The sequence below is a fragment of the Dreissena polymorpha genome, chromosome 4, assembly GCF_020536995.1.
Source record: "Dreissena polymorpha isolate Duluth1 chromosome 4, UMN_Dpol_1.0, whole genome shotgun sequence".
NCBI lineage: Eukaryota > Metazoa > Mollusca > Bivalvia > Myida > Dreissenidae > Dreissena > Dreissena polymorpha.
Window position 1 is genome coordinate 75,295,579 of NC_068358.1, and position 17,349 is coordinate 75,312,927.

The window sequence follows — 17,349 nt, forward strand, 5'->3', positions numbered from 1 at the left end:
ATAGTTAAACCTTGTTAACACTCTTCATAAAACTTGGTGAGAACATTTGTTCTTATGATATCTTGGGCTACACTGAACAGGTTAGTTCTGTATCTCATGTGAGCAAATTTGGGCCTTTCAGGCCTTCTTATTAATATTGAATCTTAATATTATTATTTTTTTTACACATAAACCTGTATCACATCATTTTTCACCCTAGGACAACCTTTTTGTTGTAGATTAATGGACAGGAGATCTCTGTATTCCGTAACATCCAGAAAATGTTCGAGCCAACATGGGTGAGTAGTATCCATTGATATCCAGGACCCATGGCTATTAACAGTTTTAAGCTTAATCATTGTCTTAATTATGAAACCAATAGAAATGTTAGAATATCTATTACTAGCCTTCACAATGGTCAATTGTCAAAGTTGAGACCAAGTTTTAGAACTCTCGTAGATGTGGGACTAGAGAAATGTTAAACATTCAGTGTAAATATAGAAACAAGTACATATTATGTTTCAGTGTTTAATATCGCAAATGTTTTATCATTTAAATTTTGTTTGTGTTTTTAAATTATAGCATAGCAAGTTATTAATCAATATGACTATTAAATGAATTTCAAAACAAAGATGGAGTGTATAGTTCTAACATTGTATTTTGTACTTAATTTATGACAGCATGGTGGTGTATGTGTTGGCACTGTATGTCCCAGTGTTGATGCCTTAGACACTCAACTGGACCCACTGGAAGTACCATACACCCCACAGTATCTCCTTAAACAGAAGGTATGTTTAATTATAGAGCAGAGGGTCATAGAAGTAATTGCACAATCAGAAGTAATGGCAGTTGTTAAATTGTATTATCTTTGTTATAGCTTTCATGCATGTTTGGTCAGTTTTAAATCTTATATTAATTTCACAGAAAATCATGGAGTTCCATTTAAATGCAAACTAAGCAAACTCTCAACTCTGGCATAACAAATCACATACAACTGAACAAATACCTAATGAAAACAGCATTTAAACATGTTTGCTTTTTATAAACCCCTTAAAAGAAGAGGGGGTATATTGGTTTGCTGGATGTCGGTCGGTCGGTCTGTCTGTCTGTCGGTAGACCAGTTTGTTTCCTATCAATAACTTGTCCACGAATTGATCATTGGCTTGATACTTCACATATATGCATTGGCCTTAGACAGTAGATGACCCCTTTTGACATATGGGTCACTAGGTCAAAGGTCAAGATCACTGTCACAATAAGTGTGAAAATTGTTACCGATCAATAACTGGTCAATGAATTGACCAATTGGCCTGCTACTTCACATGCGCATTGGCCTTTGACAGTAGATGACCCCTATTGGAACTTGGTCACTAGGTCAAAGTCACAATTGGTGTGACTATCGTTTCCTTGGCGTGATACTTCACATGTGCATTGGCCTTGGACAGTAGATGACCCCTATTTATAATACTATAATATTCTCAACCCATATTATTACCATGATGTAACAGAAGTGCATAATTCTGTGAAAACTAAAAACTTATGTAAAGTGGCTAAGTCACAATTATATGATAAGATTAATTCATGGTCAGTTTTGTTGCATAAAACCCTGTGTCAGAACCCTGTTTGGGGGGTGGGGGCATTTGTCTCCAACTGCGGAGCTTTTGTTTATTTTTAGCTCGGCTGTTTTCGGCGAAAACCCGAGGTATTACATGTCATAGCCAGCTCGTCGTCCGGCATCTGCCGTCCGGGTCATGCTAAAACCTTAACATAGGCTCTAAAATCGAAGTGCTTCCACATACAACTTCATATGTATATGCACCTTAATGAGTTGTACTTGCCACACCCATTTTTCACTAGGTCAAAGGTCAAGGTCTGCACTGACAGCCGAGGGTTGGCACCCGCTATGCGGTGCTCTTGTTAATCTTCTGGTGAGGTACATAATTCTGTAAATAAATTTGCCACCATTAGAGAAGCATTTGTACGCGAGCAAATTATGATTTTATGGCATATAGCATTTGAACTGTCTGTGCGTCCGTCCGAAAACTTTAACATTGGCAATTACTTTTGCAATATTGAAGATAGCAACTTGATATTTGGCATGCATGTGTTTCTCATGGAGCTGCACATTCTGAGTGGAGAAAGGTCAAGGTCATCCTTCAAGGTCAAAAGTAAAAAAATACAATCCAAGGGAAGTAATAAGCTTTAAAAGGGAGATAATTTCTAAACCTGCCAAGTAATATATTGAAATTTTATTTAAAACCGGCGCAATAGGGGGCATTGTGTTTCTGACAAACACATCTCTTGTTTAAAATACTTTTAACAAAAACATCTGTAAACAAGACATTTGTCCATAGGAATGCCTCAATTTTCCACTTTTAATTTTAAACTCCACATGTCACAAAATATATGCTGTTCAAAGATATAATTTTCACAAACTTGTTTGGGTTCTCTTTAGATAATTGCTTTTATTCACAACATCTTTTGTATTAAAACTGCAGATTACACTGAAACGTGGTCAATTTTTAGTTCAGATATATACATGTATTTTCAATAACTGATGTAACTTGCACTCCACCAGTCTGATAACAATTGATATATGGATTTTGAACCCATGATTATTGTTTTTAAGTTTTATTTTGATCAGTACTTTACAGACAATCTCAAAACTGGCTGGAATTACATACAACAGCAGTTATAGGACTTTCTTAATTAAAGTTACCAATTTTCCATGTAATAGCAAAAGAATGATTTTTTCACTGTAGACCCAGATATTCACATATTGCTCACCTTGTGATAATGTTTTCAGATTGTGATTACAATATACATGTCTATATTACTATACCAGTAATACAGTGCAATACAATTGTACATTCAAGGGTTTTGAGTTCATGGACCCCTTCATCCCCATATTAGTGCCAGAGTTTACAATGAAGGAGGCTTACAATGCAGTTGATTACCTCATAGACAGAAAGTGGATACAGCGATCTAGAGGTAAAATACAATTTGCCTTTACAAAAATGTTCATTAATATAGAGTACCCCACCAAACACAGTTTAAGAGAGGGTATAATGAAGTAACTCTTTGTCATGTTTTTGGAGCCATTTCCACATGTCTCAAGCAGTTACATTTTAAGTTCAAATTTGAACTGATGTTATGACTTCTCTTGGGTTTTTCATACCCAATGATTCATACATTTGTTATTTGCTCTTGAACCTAGTTAACTAAGCGCTGTGGGGCTATTGATCATATATGCGACAGAGCTCTTGTTATGTATATAGATATGAATGACTATTTCATGTACTATATAGTTTACTCAATGTTTTTATCTTGAAGTTACTTGATACCTGTGCTGACATTTATTTACAATTAGATCTGTCTTATCAGACATAATTGAGAACATTTTTGAAAAGCCCATATCAAACCATGCATTTTTATCGCAATTGTAATTAAAACCAGGTAGCACATATAATTAAAACCAGGTAGCAATTAAAATCAGAGTAATTTCAGGATCTTTTACTGAGGATTAAAGTAATGGCCTTTCTCTGGAAATACACTAGATTCATGTGCTCATTATGTGTACAACAAAACATACTTACAAAAGTAAAAGTGTGCGTTGTCTTAAGTGCAGAAGTGAGCATTTCATAGCTCTAATGCAAGTTGCTTATTTACATCCAGTATTATGTATCTTTAGGTAAAACACATGATGGTAAAAAAGAGCTAATTCTGCTGAGTAACCGTCACCCACAGGAGATGATGAAGCTAAGTGCCCTCTGGTAACCATGGTCACACAGCCACAAGCAGCAACGTTCATAGCTCAGATTGGAGAACATTTCACTTCTGAGAAACTTAAAGGAGACACACTAGCAATGTTTAGAATAAAAGGGATCTTTTTTGTTTGAACTGTCTTAAACATTATGTACAATTGATTGAAAAAGATATTTATAGCAAGAAAATATGCACATGTACTGACAAAGTACACTTTGCGACAGAATGATAAAGATTAATATCCGCTACATAGTGTTAGTTCATTCTTCCAGATATTGATGAAATTTGAATGTGAAAATTGGCGAGTTCTGCACTTTTTCCAGCTCTATTGCAGTCTGCTTTGGGTTCTGTTGGAGTAATAAAAGAAATAAAACACAATATCAGTGTCACAGTCATGTTGGATAGTTGTGTTATGAAATTTTATTTTAAACGGATAAAATATCACACATTTCAATAACACCTTGTGAATTTAATATAATTATCAAAATAAAATGCCCTGATAATTTAATTATTTGTAAATGTATAGTTAAACATTTATAAATGGTTGTGGACATTTTACATTTATAAATGATTGCGGACAAAAATGATGACGAATGCTTACCTTTGTAATTTCATCGTTTTCTAACGAATGTCTGCGTTTTTTATCAGGAAATCCGTTGGCAGTTTGTTTTGAGTCTGGATCATGTGACTTCGCTGAATCTCTTGATCTTATAAAGTAATTTCAATAACAGTAATATTGCATTAGCTACAGCCTACCATATTCAAATTTAATTAACACAATTGCGTGTACATGTTTTAGACTAGGAGGGAAATTTAGTGTTACATTATGTGATTGCACATTGGAATGTACATTGATTTTTAATTACCGGTACAGTATTATATGTTTACTACTAATTAATTAAACCAGATTCTATCACTTTCATTGTGTTTATAAAAAAAGATAGAATTATGTTATTATGCTCCCCAAAGGGGGAACACTTTAGTCACCACAGTGTCACAACTTAGTCACCACTTTGTCTCAACTTAGTCACCACTTTGTCAGTCTGTCAAAAATTCTAATTGTAATGGAAGTGAGTTTGAGTGGCCGGGTCTGAAACAAATTTCCCTGATAAACGTTTCTGTCCTACTTGATGTTCGTCAGTGTTTCCGGCCATCACACTTTGTTTCCATGCCATACCACAGTCACCAATGATCTGAATTGGATGGAACTTGATAGGCAGCTTCTTATAAGGTGGACATTTGCCTCATCAGGTTGCTCCAGTCAAATGATTGAGGGAGGTATTGCCCTTTGAATATTTATACAGTGGAAACCCTCTAAACCGGATCCTCTATATACCGGAATCCTTTCTAACCCGGACAATTTGTCTAGTCCCAATTTTTTGCCTATAAAACCATGCGTAAAATATCTCCGAAAGACCGGAATCCCCTCAATTCCGAAAACCGGTCATTCTTTGGATCAAACTTGGGTCATTCCATACGTAATTGTACCTCTCTAAACCGGTCAGGATCGGTTTATTGCACCTCAGACCTAGAGTCAAAAACTGGTGAATAGCGGATTAAAGAGGCGTGAAATTAATAAAGGTGGTCGAAAATTTTGCCAACTGTAAAAATCGCAAAACAATTTAACAAGACTTGGCGTGTGATGTACATATCGGTCAATAGAAGTGATAAGACTGATAATAATTACTGATAACACAATAGGGTTCTTTAGAGTGTTTTGTTTTCGATGTAAGAAGCCATCCTAAATTTTAATAAGCATACTGCTATTTAATTGTGAATTGTTTATTACAATTGCTAATTAAGTGTCATATAAAATGGTGATTTGCAGAGTTCTTGAAGCAGTTGCATTTAGATATTCATTTATATTTTCTACTTGGCAATTAATATAAGGAAGACTTAATATGTCCAAACCTCCTCTTAAGCAAAGGCGCGATAAAATGTCTAGAAGACAAAACCAAACTGATCAAAGAGTCAGAGATGTTGCCTAAACTACACTCAAGATGCTGCACAATTAATGCATGTTATATAAAAAAATTATTGAAATTAGGTGCAAGTATGTTTTATCCACATTAGCCTATGTAATTGACCTCTGAAAGTAAAACAGTCAACTTCCCCTATAAACCGGAATCCTCTCAAAACCGGAATTTCCTCCTGGTCCTGGGGTCGTCCGGTTTAGAGGGGTTTCACTGTATGTGTTTTTCGTTTCAACGCAAGATCTTCAACACTTAATATCCGAATTTAATGAAACTTTAACATCTCGAATGGACTTTTTCATCTAATTCATGTCTTTCGGGTAGAATGTTTTTTCAGGTATTAATTGACTGTTGATTATAAATGTGTCACTTTTCGGTTTGGCATAAGATCTCGTGCATCAAAGATCTGAATTTGATGAAACTGTTTATGCAGCATCCCTATATGGTGGTCTTTTGCATCCTTGTCAGGTCTTGCCAGTCTTATGATTTTTCAGAGAGTTATTGCCCTTTCAATATTAATGTCATTTTCTGATGGCTTTGTTGGTTCCACGTTAAAAAGGAACTAATAATCCAAATTAGAGGATAGTTTATGTGCACCTTCCTTTAAGAGTGGGCAGACACGTACTGTGAGGTTGTTCAACTCAATTAATGCTTCGGGGCATTATTGCCCTTTGAATATTAATCTTTTTGGTGTTTGATCTTGAACACTTTTTGTAGTCCAATTTTGATGCCACATCATTTGCAGCATCCTTATTTGGGAACATGGGTATACTTTCAGGATGCTTGATCCAATAGTTAGTGAGAGTGACTTATTGTCCTTTGATTGATATAAAAACATTTTCTAAGAAATTTTACATTTGTTCGTCAGATCACAGGGACAAATTATACAAATTATAATACATTTTATATGCAATATCCCTACAGGGTGGACATAGGCATGTAACAATAGTAAAAACCCTAGTTTGTTTTACACTAGTAAACAATTAGTCAAACATAATATTAATTTACAGCAGACTTACAGTTTGGCCATCTTTGTATGCAGTTCTTGTATATGCTGCTCCACAGACGACATAGCAGGTCTTCTCTTGACCTTTCCTGGAGTTCTACCAGTAATTGGTCAGAATCAATATAATTGTATCAAATTCACTAGACTAACATGAAAATCTTGATAAATATATGATACAAAATTAAATCATTTAAATGATAAAATCAGCAAAATGTATCAAACAAATTAAACCCAAATGTTGTATGAAACTCAACCAGTAGACAGAGCTCTGACAAGTGGAACTGTTGTGTTTTGTAAAATTAAGTGTGTAAAGTAAGTGTGCAGAGCTAGGTAATGCAAGTATGAATTTACCGTTTATATCCAAAGAGCTCATTAGGGTGGGGCAACTCTGCAAGATCAGGGATAGAGACCGACTTGAAGATGCGTTGAGATGCAGAGCACGAGGTCCTTTTGAGAGACTGCTTTGATGTTGAAGAACTATTGTTGGACACTGCCTTGCTGCTAACCTTTAGACAGATCTCATTAACCCATTTATGCCTAGTGGACTCTCCCATCCTTCTAAATTGGATAAATTTATTTCCAAAATTAGGGATGTCTAGTATATGTATTTCTATATTAAGAATATTTCTTACAGAAATTCCTTTAAGCAAACAGCGCAAGATGCGGCGTCTCATCTGGGTCTACGCTGTTTGCCAAGGTCTTTTTTCAAGACGCTAGGCATAAATGGGTTAACTTGCAACAACCTTTCTATAAACATGCAGCAAAGAAGCAATGTTTACAACCAATTTTAGGATAATCGCTTCACTGCACCACAGATTTAAGTTAAGATATAGAAATGTGGACTAATAGTCTACTAGTAATAAACATGTGTTTGAAAAACACTTTAATCAACCATTAAAGGAAAACTGATAAAACAATTCAAATTTCTTCCTAATAATGTTAGGGTTTCAGACAGGAAAATGCATTCATTGGTCTTGTTCACAGGTTTTAGTATTTTTTAAGTCTTTAAATATGTTCAGTAAACAATTAATTTATTTTTGGAATAGTCTTAAGCAATTTCAACAGCAAGAAAAAGCTTTGAATAAAAAATAGTGCCTTAGAAAGAGGTCCTCTGGAAGCAAAAGCTAGCATGATACCAAGGCGCCACGCTGGCTTTAATATTAATTTTTGTTCAGGGATTTATCAACTTTGTCATTGCTACACATATGTTCCAAATCGTCAATAAAAAGCGTAACAAATACATGATTATTTACTGATTTCCAATGACAGTTATATATTAATGAACCAATATTTCTAACATTTTCCTTAGTCAGGAGTGATATTTGGCTTGTTTGACATAATAAAAACATTCTTTTTTGAAGCATTGACATTTAATTATTTTGAGATGTAATTTTAACATACTGTGAACAAGTCCTGACCAGTTCAACTTCATTCAATTTGATGTAGTCTCAATAAACTTTTTATGGAAAACAAATGTCGGCCAAACAATTGAGTCATTATGTCAAACAAATTTTTGTAGTACCGTAAATTATATGTGAAAATGAAGGAATGTCTTTATGGAAAAAGAACAAATGTACGAGAGTTTGACACGACTTACCATTGCAAAGGAACTTGCCAAGTGAGGTGTCAGCTTTGGAAATGACCTTCAAAAGGTAACATACAAAATACTCATACCTTACTTATGTGCATGCCTCATTAGGTTTATATAAACTTGGGGTGGCAATTAGTTTTTTAACAATGTGAAGCAATCTTTAATATATAAATATATCAAATTTAACTCTTCAGATATGATTACCAGTGATATGATAGTGGTGTTGCTGCCAGGGCCAAAACACCAACTTTGGGGAAAGGGCCACAGCCTTTTTTCAGGGAAAAAAGACACAATTTTCAGGCTTTGGGGAATCAAAAATACTAAGGTAGGAAATTGAGAGAAAAATGCAAGATTTTAAAGAAAATTCTGTATGGGAAAGGGCCTTTTTGGTAAAGGGGAAGAAAAAGAGGCCCTTGCGAAGAAGGTTTTTTTGGCCCTGGCTGCATAGAGATATTTTGAATTTATTTTAAGTTAAAGCTGACTGAATCAGAGATGGGTGATGATACTGCAGACTGCCCTTGGTAAGACTTCCCTGGACATCGGTTTCATCAGTACTCGGAGTGGGGTCTTTGATGTCAACATCACCATTGTATAATTTCACTTGTTTCGATTTCCTGTCAATAAACAATTAGAAGCTATTCCAAATTTTACTCTTTTATTAAGCTAGTTTGCAAACCATCAATTAAAATTGATGATTCGAAGACACAAATTTCCAAGACACTTGTTTTGGCATGGAGAAATCCACCAGTCAGTGCAGGCTTTCTTTAAAGGGCCATAATTTTGCCCAAGTTGGTCACGTTCAATAACACGCAGGGTTCTGCAGATGAAAAAGTTTAAGCAGAATGAGCTAAGCAATTTTCATAGAAATGAGACCATAAATTAAAGACCTTATATGTATTCTACAAGCGAAAAAATGTAGGATTTAGAATGGTCTTTAGACTTGATTTGGAATGGCAACTTTAAACATTTTAGAAACGTAACTCGTTATGTAGAAAATACACAGTCGATTGAGTCAATAAGTGCAGCACAAAACCGGATTTTAAATTGCTTTAAACGAATGCCTGGTCAACTTGGCAAACAATTTCTTTTAAAATAAATGTTTACACATAGAACAGCCTGCTTACACAACAAACAAATCCATTTTTTCTGTGTCGTCTGCTAAAATGAAAGTGAAAGTAAGCAGACAAACTTCCGACAAATCAGTATTTTACGACAATGTACGATTAATGACGTCATGAAGTTACCGAAGTTGTTTACAAATGGCGACCAATTAATGTCAATTTAGAAGATCGTCTGTACAACGTAACAATCACACGTAAGTACTTAATGTTAATTGTATATAATGTGTTTTAAAAATAATCGCTGATCGTTGAGGCGAGTGTGTTATTGGATGTACAATATTGCTTTGATCGTATATTGAATTAATTTTCAGGATGAACACATTGTTTATTGTGGTCGTGGAAATTGGAACGGGACCAACTTTTGGTCTTATTGTTATTGCCACATCAACATTTTAAACCGTTAAAAACTAGTTGCAATTATCCAACTCCCGCATTAAAACTCCGGGTCGCTGTACGTATGTACTCACAAAAGCTCAAAGCATACATACTTTTCTACATAAAAAATAGCCTTTATTGCTATACGTTTTATAACCTAAAAATAGCAGCGAAGCGAATCATGTAATACTTGAAGGACTGAATTTTTTTTTCATGTCTGTGCAACAATAAATGGCATAATTAAAAGTAGCTTGAAAGTTGCTTAGAGCATATTAAAACTTTTGCCAATTATGTTTTATCGCAAACTATAGTACTATATAAATGAATTAAATAACTAATCATAAGTGCTTTTTTGATTTTCAAAATGAACTGTTTGGTATTATGTAGTCATTGGAAATAGCAGTTTTGCCCAAGAATCCCAAAACACAAGGGCAAGAAAAGTTTGGAAGCCTGCATGTCTATTTTAATATGTGTATGCCTGGTCCAAAAAAGACCAGATTTTGATTGCTGTGTATTGTTACAGTATCTAATTCCTGCTGGTCAGGATGGCATCTAAAGAGAAAATCAAGAAGAAGAAGAAGTCTCATTCACCTGCTGTGAAGAGGAAGCACAAATCACCGGCAAAGGTTGTTGAGGATTTTAGAGGTAATTGTTTCTTAAGAAAATGCCTGCTACGGGGCTCAAAATTAACTTATAATAAAGTCACTTGTCCAGTTTGACTGATATCCTAAAATGTCCTTTTGTTCAAAAAAAGTTATATGACATGATTTATAAATTTGAAAATAATATAGTTAACGTAAATAAAAGTTATTATACTATTGAGTACAGGCAAGTTTTTTAGTAAAAAATTTTTTTCGTGACTATATTTTCAGACAAACAGGTTTTCATCAAAATTAATGACTCCAATTTTTCTGACAGTATATTTTACAACACTAGTTTACTAGATTAATCTCACTCCCAGTCCTGTTTTCCCTTATCTGGGACCCTTTGATCATGGAGTTTTACAACTGGATTAAGGTCATAAAACCTGGCATAGAATGCCCTGAGGGCAATGGACCATTACAATTGCGTTATTGGGTAGATTGCCGGTAATAAACAATGGTTTCACCCTTGGAATGATATCATATTCAGGAAGCACTATGGTTGTTTTTTATATTAATGTTTTTAACCATTTCAGGTAAGAGATTGCAAATAAGTGAAGTTGTATTTTATTTAAAGCAGAGAAAGGAGAGTACAATACAATTATTGCACATTTATTAATTTGTTTTATTTCAAGATAATAATTGACAAATATATATGACATAATGTGCATGTCTCTAAATTTTCAGACATTCGTACTTGTTGACTTTTCTTCATGTCAAAATTTTCGGACACGCAATTTTTTTTATTTTTAAGTGTCCAAAAACTTAGAGTAATTAAGGTACATAGTATCTGCTTATACCTATGTGTGATAGTTATTACAGTAGTTCAAATAATTAAACTAATCTGCTTCATTGAGGTCACATGCGTTCTATATTTAGATGAGGAGGAAGAAACTATTCAAGACTTGCAGGGTTCTCAAGTGTCTGTAAAGTCTGCGGCGCATGAAAACATCAAAGACAATACAGAAAAGGTAATTATAACTTTATATTGCACCCAATTTGTACAGTTCCTTCTCAAATGCTTGTCTTGTTTCTTTAGTTGCATGACAGCAAGAGCAAGTATCTAATACTCAATATTATTAAACCCCGTGTCAGTTTTTTCTGTAGACAGAAACTTGTATGACAGAGAACTTGCGTACTTTTAAATTTATAACAGTCTTGCATGTTAACTGTTGGTATGAAGTTTGCATGTGCAATTTTATTGTACAACATTTAAATATGCTAAAGGTATTCTGTTTATTCAACTAAAATTTCTATAACATGTGTACTACAACTTGCTACATATCCTTTGCACACCTGTAAGGTATTAGAACGTACACGTTTTTTCTCTCCTTAAAACCGGGGCGATTTTTACAGTGAACAACTACAACGTTATAGAACGCATACAAATTTCGTTGTTTCAAAACCTGGGCCCGTATTCACCAAACAATTCTTAGACTTAAGTCTAAGAATAAAGAAAATTCTTTAAATATGAATATTCAAGAATTTCTTTAATTTTGAGTCAAACTCTGCAGTAAACATCTCTTTCTTTATTATTCTTCATATAGAACATTTTGTTAATGACATAATCACTAGTGGAGGCCTGTAAATATTCAAACACTGAACACATATTTCTTGGTTCTAAGTCTATTCTTTATTCTTAAGTCTAAGAATCGGTTGGTGAATACGGGCCCTGACCCTTATTAAGCGTAGGAACCCTGATACTCTTTTTCTTCAAAAATACAAGTATCAATGTTTGTAAATGAACTGAAATCAAAGACAAAAACATATAATAAGACTGCGACGTTCGAATGTTCAATATACAGTCTATTGACTATAAACTTGTCAAATATAGTTTCGACCATTTATGGTTAATAATTGAGAGTTAAAATCAATAAATATTTAAATGCTCAAAATTCATCTTAAAAAAGCAAATGAGTGATATTTTGAAAACAATGATTTTCTGTCATGTTTCTGGTATAAACTTAAGAAAGTTCTGCACTTCAAATGTTTATATGACAAAGTTTTGGCAAAAAAGATCAACTCATACAACAGATCATGTGTAATATTGTTTATTGATCTGTATTGATTTTTTCAAAAATACGTTTTTATACGTTACAGAGGTTTATTTGCTATTGACAAAGTTCGTAAAAAATACGTTACAGTTCTACATAGTATTCTCATGCACTTCATTTTTCAGTTGTATAAAAGTGTAAAAATACGGTAGAAACCGCTATGGGGCATCCCTTTCTAAAACAAATTATAGCGTATTTAAGCAGATAATTGTTTGACGATAAACAACTGTGATGGGTAGAAACGTATTTTAGGCCTGATTTTCGCTGTGAACTGTAAAATGTATTTTAAAAATGCGAAAATCCGTTACAGTAATTAAAATTGTGAAAAACGTGCACGTTCAACAACAATGTAGGTGATACCTTTAAAAAAAGCCCTGGTTCTGAGAAGAGAAAAATTGTATACTTTTCAATACGCTTTTCAGCGTTTCGTTGCAAAAATCAACCAGGTGCCTAAAGGATATTAAGACATGCAGTGTCAGAGAAGTGGGTAGGTATCACTTTTGAGACAAACTCTTGCTTGTTCTGTCCAGGAAGTTCATTTTGCCCCTCAGTCCAGCAGTGGAAGTCCACAGACAAGTTCTTCAGAGGCAAGGAGGACAAAGAAAGATCTGGTTGAGCAGAAGCTTGGCAAAGATAAGTCAAAGAAAGATGTGCCTCCAACCTCTCCCATCACAGCCGTCCAGGTGGCCCAGGGTAGCACTGTCTCACTACGATCAAACTTGTCAAGGGCTTCAAAAGGTAAAATACTTATGATTATAACGTTGTATAAGATATAAGGTATAAAATTGTAACTGACTGACAACTGTCTATGTAATTTAAATGTATTTTCACACTTAGATTAAATAAAATTATTTATTACATTGTGTAATCTCATAATTTTTGTGTGCCTTCTTATTTTTGTTATAATTTTTGAATGATGTTAACTGCCTGTAAAAGTTACAAGTTTATACACACAGTTATGAAGTTATGGGATCCAGCTTAATAATACATGCAATAATCCATCCAAAGAAAAATTCCTTGTTGAGTTCTTACTATAGATATTACCCATAAATACATCTTTAATGTCATAGATAAACATCACAAATCACTTGTGAAAACATTCATGTTTTCAAATTAAATGGTGACATTTATCTTTTAATATTCATATTTTACAGAGGCTTGGGTAGAGACAAGCCCAAAGGATGTTGCAGGTATGTGAATTGTAATTTTGCTAGGGGAATATGTGTCTTAATGCAGGTACTTAAAATATAATACTTGATTAGCCTGTGCAGTCTAATCTGGGGGGACATTATTCTGCAGCCTTAGACTTTGCCTTTAAAGGAAATCTCCAATTGAAAATTCAATCCATGCAGGTAATCTCATCCAGGATGAGCACACATGTATAAAGCCTGGTTTTTCTAGAGACCTGCTCAGTTGTATTAGAATGGTACAAACTTTATGGCATTGTTGAAATTATTTTCATTTTGTCAGTCAGTTTCTTAAGTATTTTACATATGAGATAACAGAAATGAAATTAAGGTTTAACCAATTTTATTTTGCAACTTGTTAACAGAATGCTGAATTTCCTTTATAAATAAATTTTGACAAAGGCTTTACTTGAAATGTTAGTTATATATAGCACAGCAAATCTTAAATTACTTAGTTAATTTTGTTTAAGCTTAAAAATGAATACCCGAATTGCTCTAGTAATTCTGGCCACTTCGATACACTAAGTGTGGATTTAAACAAGTAGATTTAGCTCTTCAATGAATAGTTTTAGAGTTCTTCCTTTTAACAATTAACACTCATCATTATTTGTTTAATTTTACTCAGTGTTACAATGCTTGATTGTGGTTACAGCATGTTAATTGCATTTAAGCTTTATAATGGTAAACAACAGCACTGTGTAGCTAATGTTGATGCAGCTTGTGTTGTGCTTGGTTTGGTGCAGGCTGAAGATTAAATTGACAGCTGCAATCATGGAGGAATAATCAACATCAATATTATAATTATTAATTATTTTAAACACGATTGCAAAAAGTTAAAGCATATATAGACAGAGACATCACGCTGTTTTGAGATTTTAATAAGTTTCGTTTATGTTTGATGTGCATATTTGAAGCTGTTGCAACATTTGCAGAGAAAAAAGGGGTTTTAGTAGTCCCTTTACAAGAAACAGTTACACATAAAACACACGGGACTGGGGTGCTTGCATCTAGAATAAGAAATATAAGGGAAAATAAAATTGCCCCTGAAGGTATTGTGCATGCCTGTGTATGCCAAAATATTGCATGTGTTGTATCTCAGTTACAAACATTGTATATAATATGTAAAGTATATACTTACATACAGATAATTTAATATAAAAAATGTATCTATTAATTATAAGATTCCCTTATTCATCAGAAATTAATAGTAATGTATTGTTCATGCAGTGATTATAGCAAATATATTTTTGATGATAAGTTTGCAATAAACCCGGTATGAAAAAGTTGAGTTATATTCTTAATATTAGTTTTTTGCTTTCTCTTTCATATAATAGAATTTCTGTAAAAATAAATTCATAATTATATTCTATCATATTATAAGCTCCATTTTTACTTTAAAGGCACACATTTTCATCCCGTTTTGTGTCAATGTGCACATGCAAGGTTAAATTGCACATAATTATGACTTATTTGTAGTTCAGAGGGGCATACACATTTTTAAAACATCTCTTATTTATGGTATAGTTTTTGTGGCAACAATAATTTGATGTTATCACAAAGGAGTTGTGGTAATGCAGAACCCTTAATCACATTACATTTGTAGCTCACCTGAGCACAATGTTTTTGCTGTCTTACCTTATTGTGCAGTGTGCATCAAGCTTTGTGCTGTGTCAGCATATGCACATGAACACTCGAGAGATTTATTGTCCAATCTTCATGAACTTGGTCAGAACATTTGCCTCACTTATATCTCGCCTAAGTTTGTAACTGAGTCACATGGGTTCATTAACTAGGTCACTAGCTCAAATAAAATAAAAAACCTTGTGAACATTTTAGAAATCACAATTGTTTGTGCAATCTTGATTACATTTCTCTTTATATTTGTTTTTATAATTTCCCTTTTGAGTGAGATATGGTTCCTATTCATTGAAAAACATGGTTGCCATGAGTTGGTAAAGTTTTTTGCTATTGTAAAAACATTTGGACACTATGGAAGTCATATGAGTATTATCCACTCACCATGTAACTTGCTCAGAACATAACTAATCTGGGCTGAGTTCTCACATTATTGTGGTTTGTTAAAAAAAATGGCTGTTAGGTATTGGCTCAGTTGTCCTCAAAAATAAATTGTGATGCATCTGAAAACCACATGCTCATAACAGTTAAGTTCCTCAGGGTCTCAGGTGAGGGTCTTTTTTAAAAACATTATCAAACAGTGTTTCACATTTTTGTTTTTTATAAAAAAAAAAATATTGATGACTTAATTTTATTAGCCAGGCTGTTTTCGGAGAAAACCCGAGCTATTGTCATAACCAGCTTGTCGTCTGCCGTCCGCCGTAGGCGTTGTGCTAAAACCTTAACATTGGCCATAACTTTTTAAATATTGAACATAGCAACTTGATATTTGGCATGCTTGTGTATCTCATTGAGCTGCACATTTTGAGTGGTAAAATTTTAAGGTGAACATCATCCTTCAAGGTCTAGGGTCGAAAAAACAAAGTAAAGGGAAGTAATAAGCTTTAAATGGACATAGTTATCTGAACTGCCCACGTATATATTTTTGTTAAATAAATCAAAGCGGCGCAGTAGGCGGGATTGTGTTTCTGACAAACACATCGTTGTAAAAGGTCAAGGTCAAGGTAATCCTTTAAGGTCTACGGTAAAAAAATACAAATTAAAGGGAAGTAATAAGCTTTAAAGGGAGATAATTATTCAATATTGAACATAGCCACATTATATATTTGGCATGCATGTGTATCTCATGGAGCTGCACATTTTGAGTGGTGAATCTACAGTCACGGTAGTGGCTTTTAATTATTTGCTACTAAAAATAGAGATTTTTATAGAGACAATTATTTTCAAGGGAAATAATTTATATAATTATAAATCTCATATTATATATTTCCTTACCAAGAATTGAAGTTCTTTTCACAGTTACTGTACAGATTTATTATTTTGATTATTTTGATTATTTATAACTCAAATGATTGATTTGTCAAAGTTTTTTTTTAAATGATATAAATATCATTCCTTTCATGTGCTTAGTTGTTAATAGTAGTGTTCATAACATACCTGTGGACTTATGTCCATAGACACATGATGAACTCTGGCTATGATCTCTTATTTTTAAATTTTATTTCAAAGTGGCGCAGTAGGGGCATTGTGTTTCTGACGAACACATCTCTTGTTGGGTCACTAGGTCAAAGGTCAAGGTCACTGTGACCTCTAAAAAAAAAAAAAAATTCTGACAAGCTTTTGCAGCCGAGCGTGGCACCCGTTATGCGGTGCTCTTGTTGAATTATATAATATTAGTGGAATTCTATTTGTCTAAAAATAAAAATAAAATAATCAGATATATAACACTGATTATGCAGAATGACTAAATACCTAATTCTTACAATTAGTCTTAGTCCTAATCTCAAACATTCAACAAATGGAAAGCAATGTCCAGCTTTTGAAAGCTTCTCAGTAGGCAATATTTCTAAGGGGCATATGAACAGCAATTATATTATATAAAATACCTTTTTGTATAAATGCTTAAATGAATTCTGAACACATAATGTGATTTTTATAACTATCAAATTGTGTCTAAGGCCACTTTTTTAATTCATGTTCAGGAATTTTCAACTTCATGGATTGATTTTCATAAAATTTTCC

At 33.6% G+C, this 17,349-nt stretch overlaps 3 protein-coding genes across 7 annotated transcripts in view; 2 read left to right on the forward strand and 1 right to left on the reverse strand.

Moving 5' to 3' along the window:
• LOC127880294 (28S ribosomal protein S29, mitochondrial-like) overlaps positions 1–4,122 on the forward strand; it is a 27,097-nt gene extending 22,975 nt beyond the window's left edge. For both annotated transcript variants that reach the window (XM_052427652.1, XM_052427654.1), the window contains 4 exons: positions 219–278; positions 660–767; positions 2,856–2,970; positions 3,671–4,122. In XM_052427652.1, the coding sequence (XP_052283612.1) occupies positions 219–278; positions 660–767; positions 2,856–2,970; positions 3,671–3,756 (369 nt within the window). In that variant the 3' untranslated portion in view covers positions 3,757–4,122. The remainder of the gene's footprint in view (positions 1–218; positions 279–659; positions 768–2,855; positions 2,971–3,670) is intronic.
• Positions 3,946–9,523, reverse strand: LOC127880300 (uncharacterized). 2 transcript variants are annotated; one of them, XR_008049502.1, is made up of 7 exons: positions 9,439–9,523; positions 8,797–8,928; positions 8,321–8,366; positions 7,075–7,281; positions 6,737–6,820; positions 4,346–4,451; positions 3,946–4,091 (listed from the first exon to the last, which is right to left on the reverse strand). XR_008049502.1 is itself a non-coding variant. In XM_052427664.1 (7 exons), exons 1-7 carry the CDS (start codon positions 9,453–9,455, stop codon positions 4,005–4,007), a joined length of 627 nt encoding a protein of 208 aa, XP_052283624.1. In that variant the 5' UTR covers positions 9,456–9,517; the 3' UTR covers positions 3,946–4,004. The 2 variants fall into 2 exon arrangements, 1 of the variants encoding a protein (XP_052283624.1); XM_052427664.1 differs by having other exon boundaries at positions 7,075–7,229; positions 9,439–9,517.
• A 15-nt stretch (positions 9,524–9,538) lies between these two features.
• The window catches only part of LOC127880308 (restin homolog), a 105,150-nt gene continuing 97,339 nt past the window's right edge, over positions 9,539–17,349 (forward strand). For all 3 annotated transcript variants that reach the window (XM_052427670.1, XM_052427671.1, XM_052427672.1), the window contains exons 1-5: positions 9,539–9,629; positions 10,334–10,455; positions 11,331–11,422; positions 13,036–13,243; positions 13,660–13,695. In XM_052427670.1, the coding sequence (XP_052283630.1) occupies positions 10,356–10,455; positions 11,331–11,422; positions 13,036–13,243; positions 13,660–13,695 (436 nt within the window). In that variant the 5' untranslated portion in view covers positions 9,539–9,629; positions 10,334–10,355. The remainder of the gene's footprint in view (positions 9,630–10,333; positions 10,456–11,330; positions 11,423–13,035; positions 13,244–13,659; positions 13,696–17,349) is intronic.

What these genes read in the sequence shown, in the direction of transcription:
- LOC127880300 (XM_052427664.1), bottom strand. An exon ending in TGGCAAGTTCCTTTGCAATG is followed by an intron (nt 7,230 to 8,320) that starts GTAAGTCGTGTC and finishes ATCTGTCTAAAG; the next exon opens with GTTAGCAGCAAGGCAGTGTC. An exon ending in CATACAAAGATGGCCAAACT is followed by an intron (nt 4,452 to 6,736) that starts GTAAGTCTGCTG and finishes TTACTTTATAAG; the next exon opens with ATCAAGAGATTCAGCGAAGT.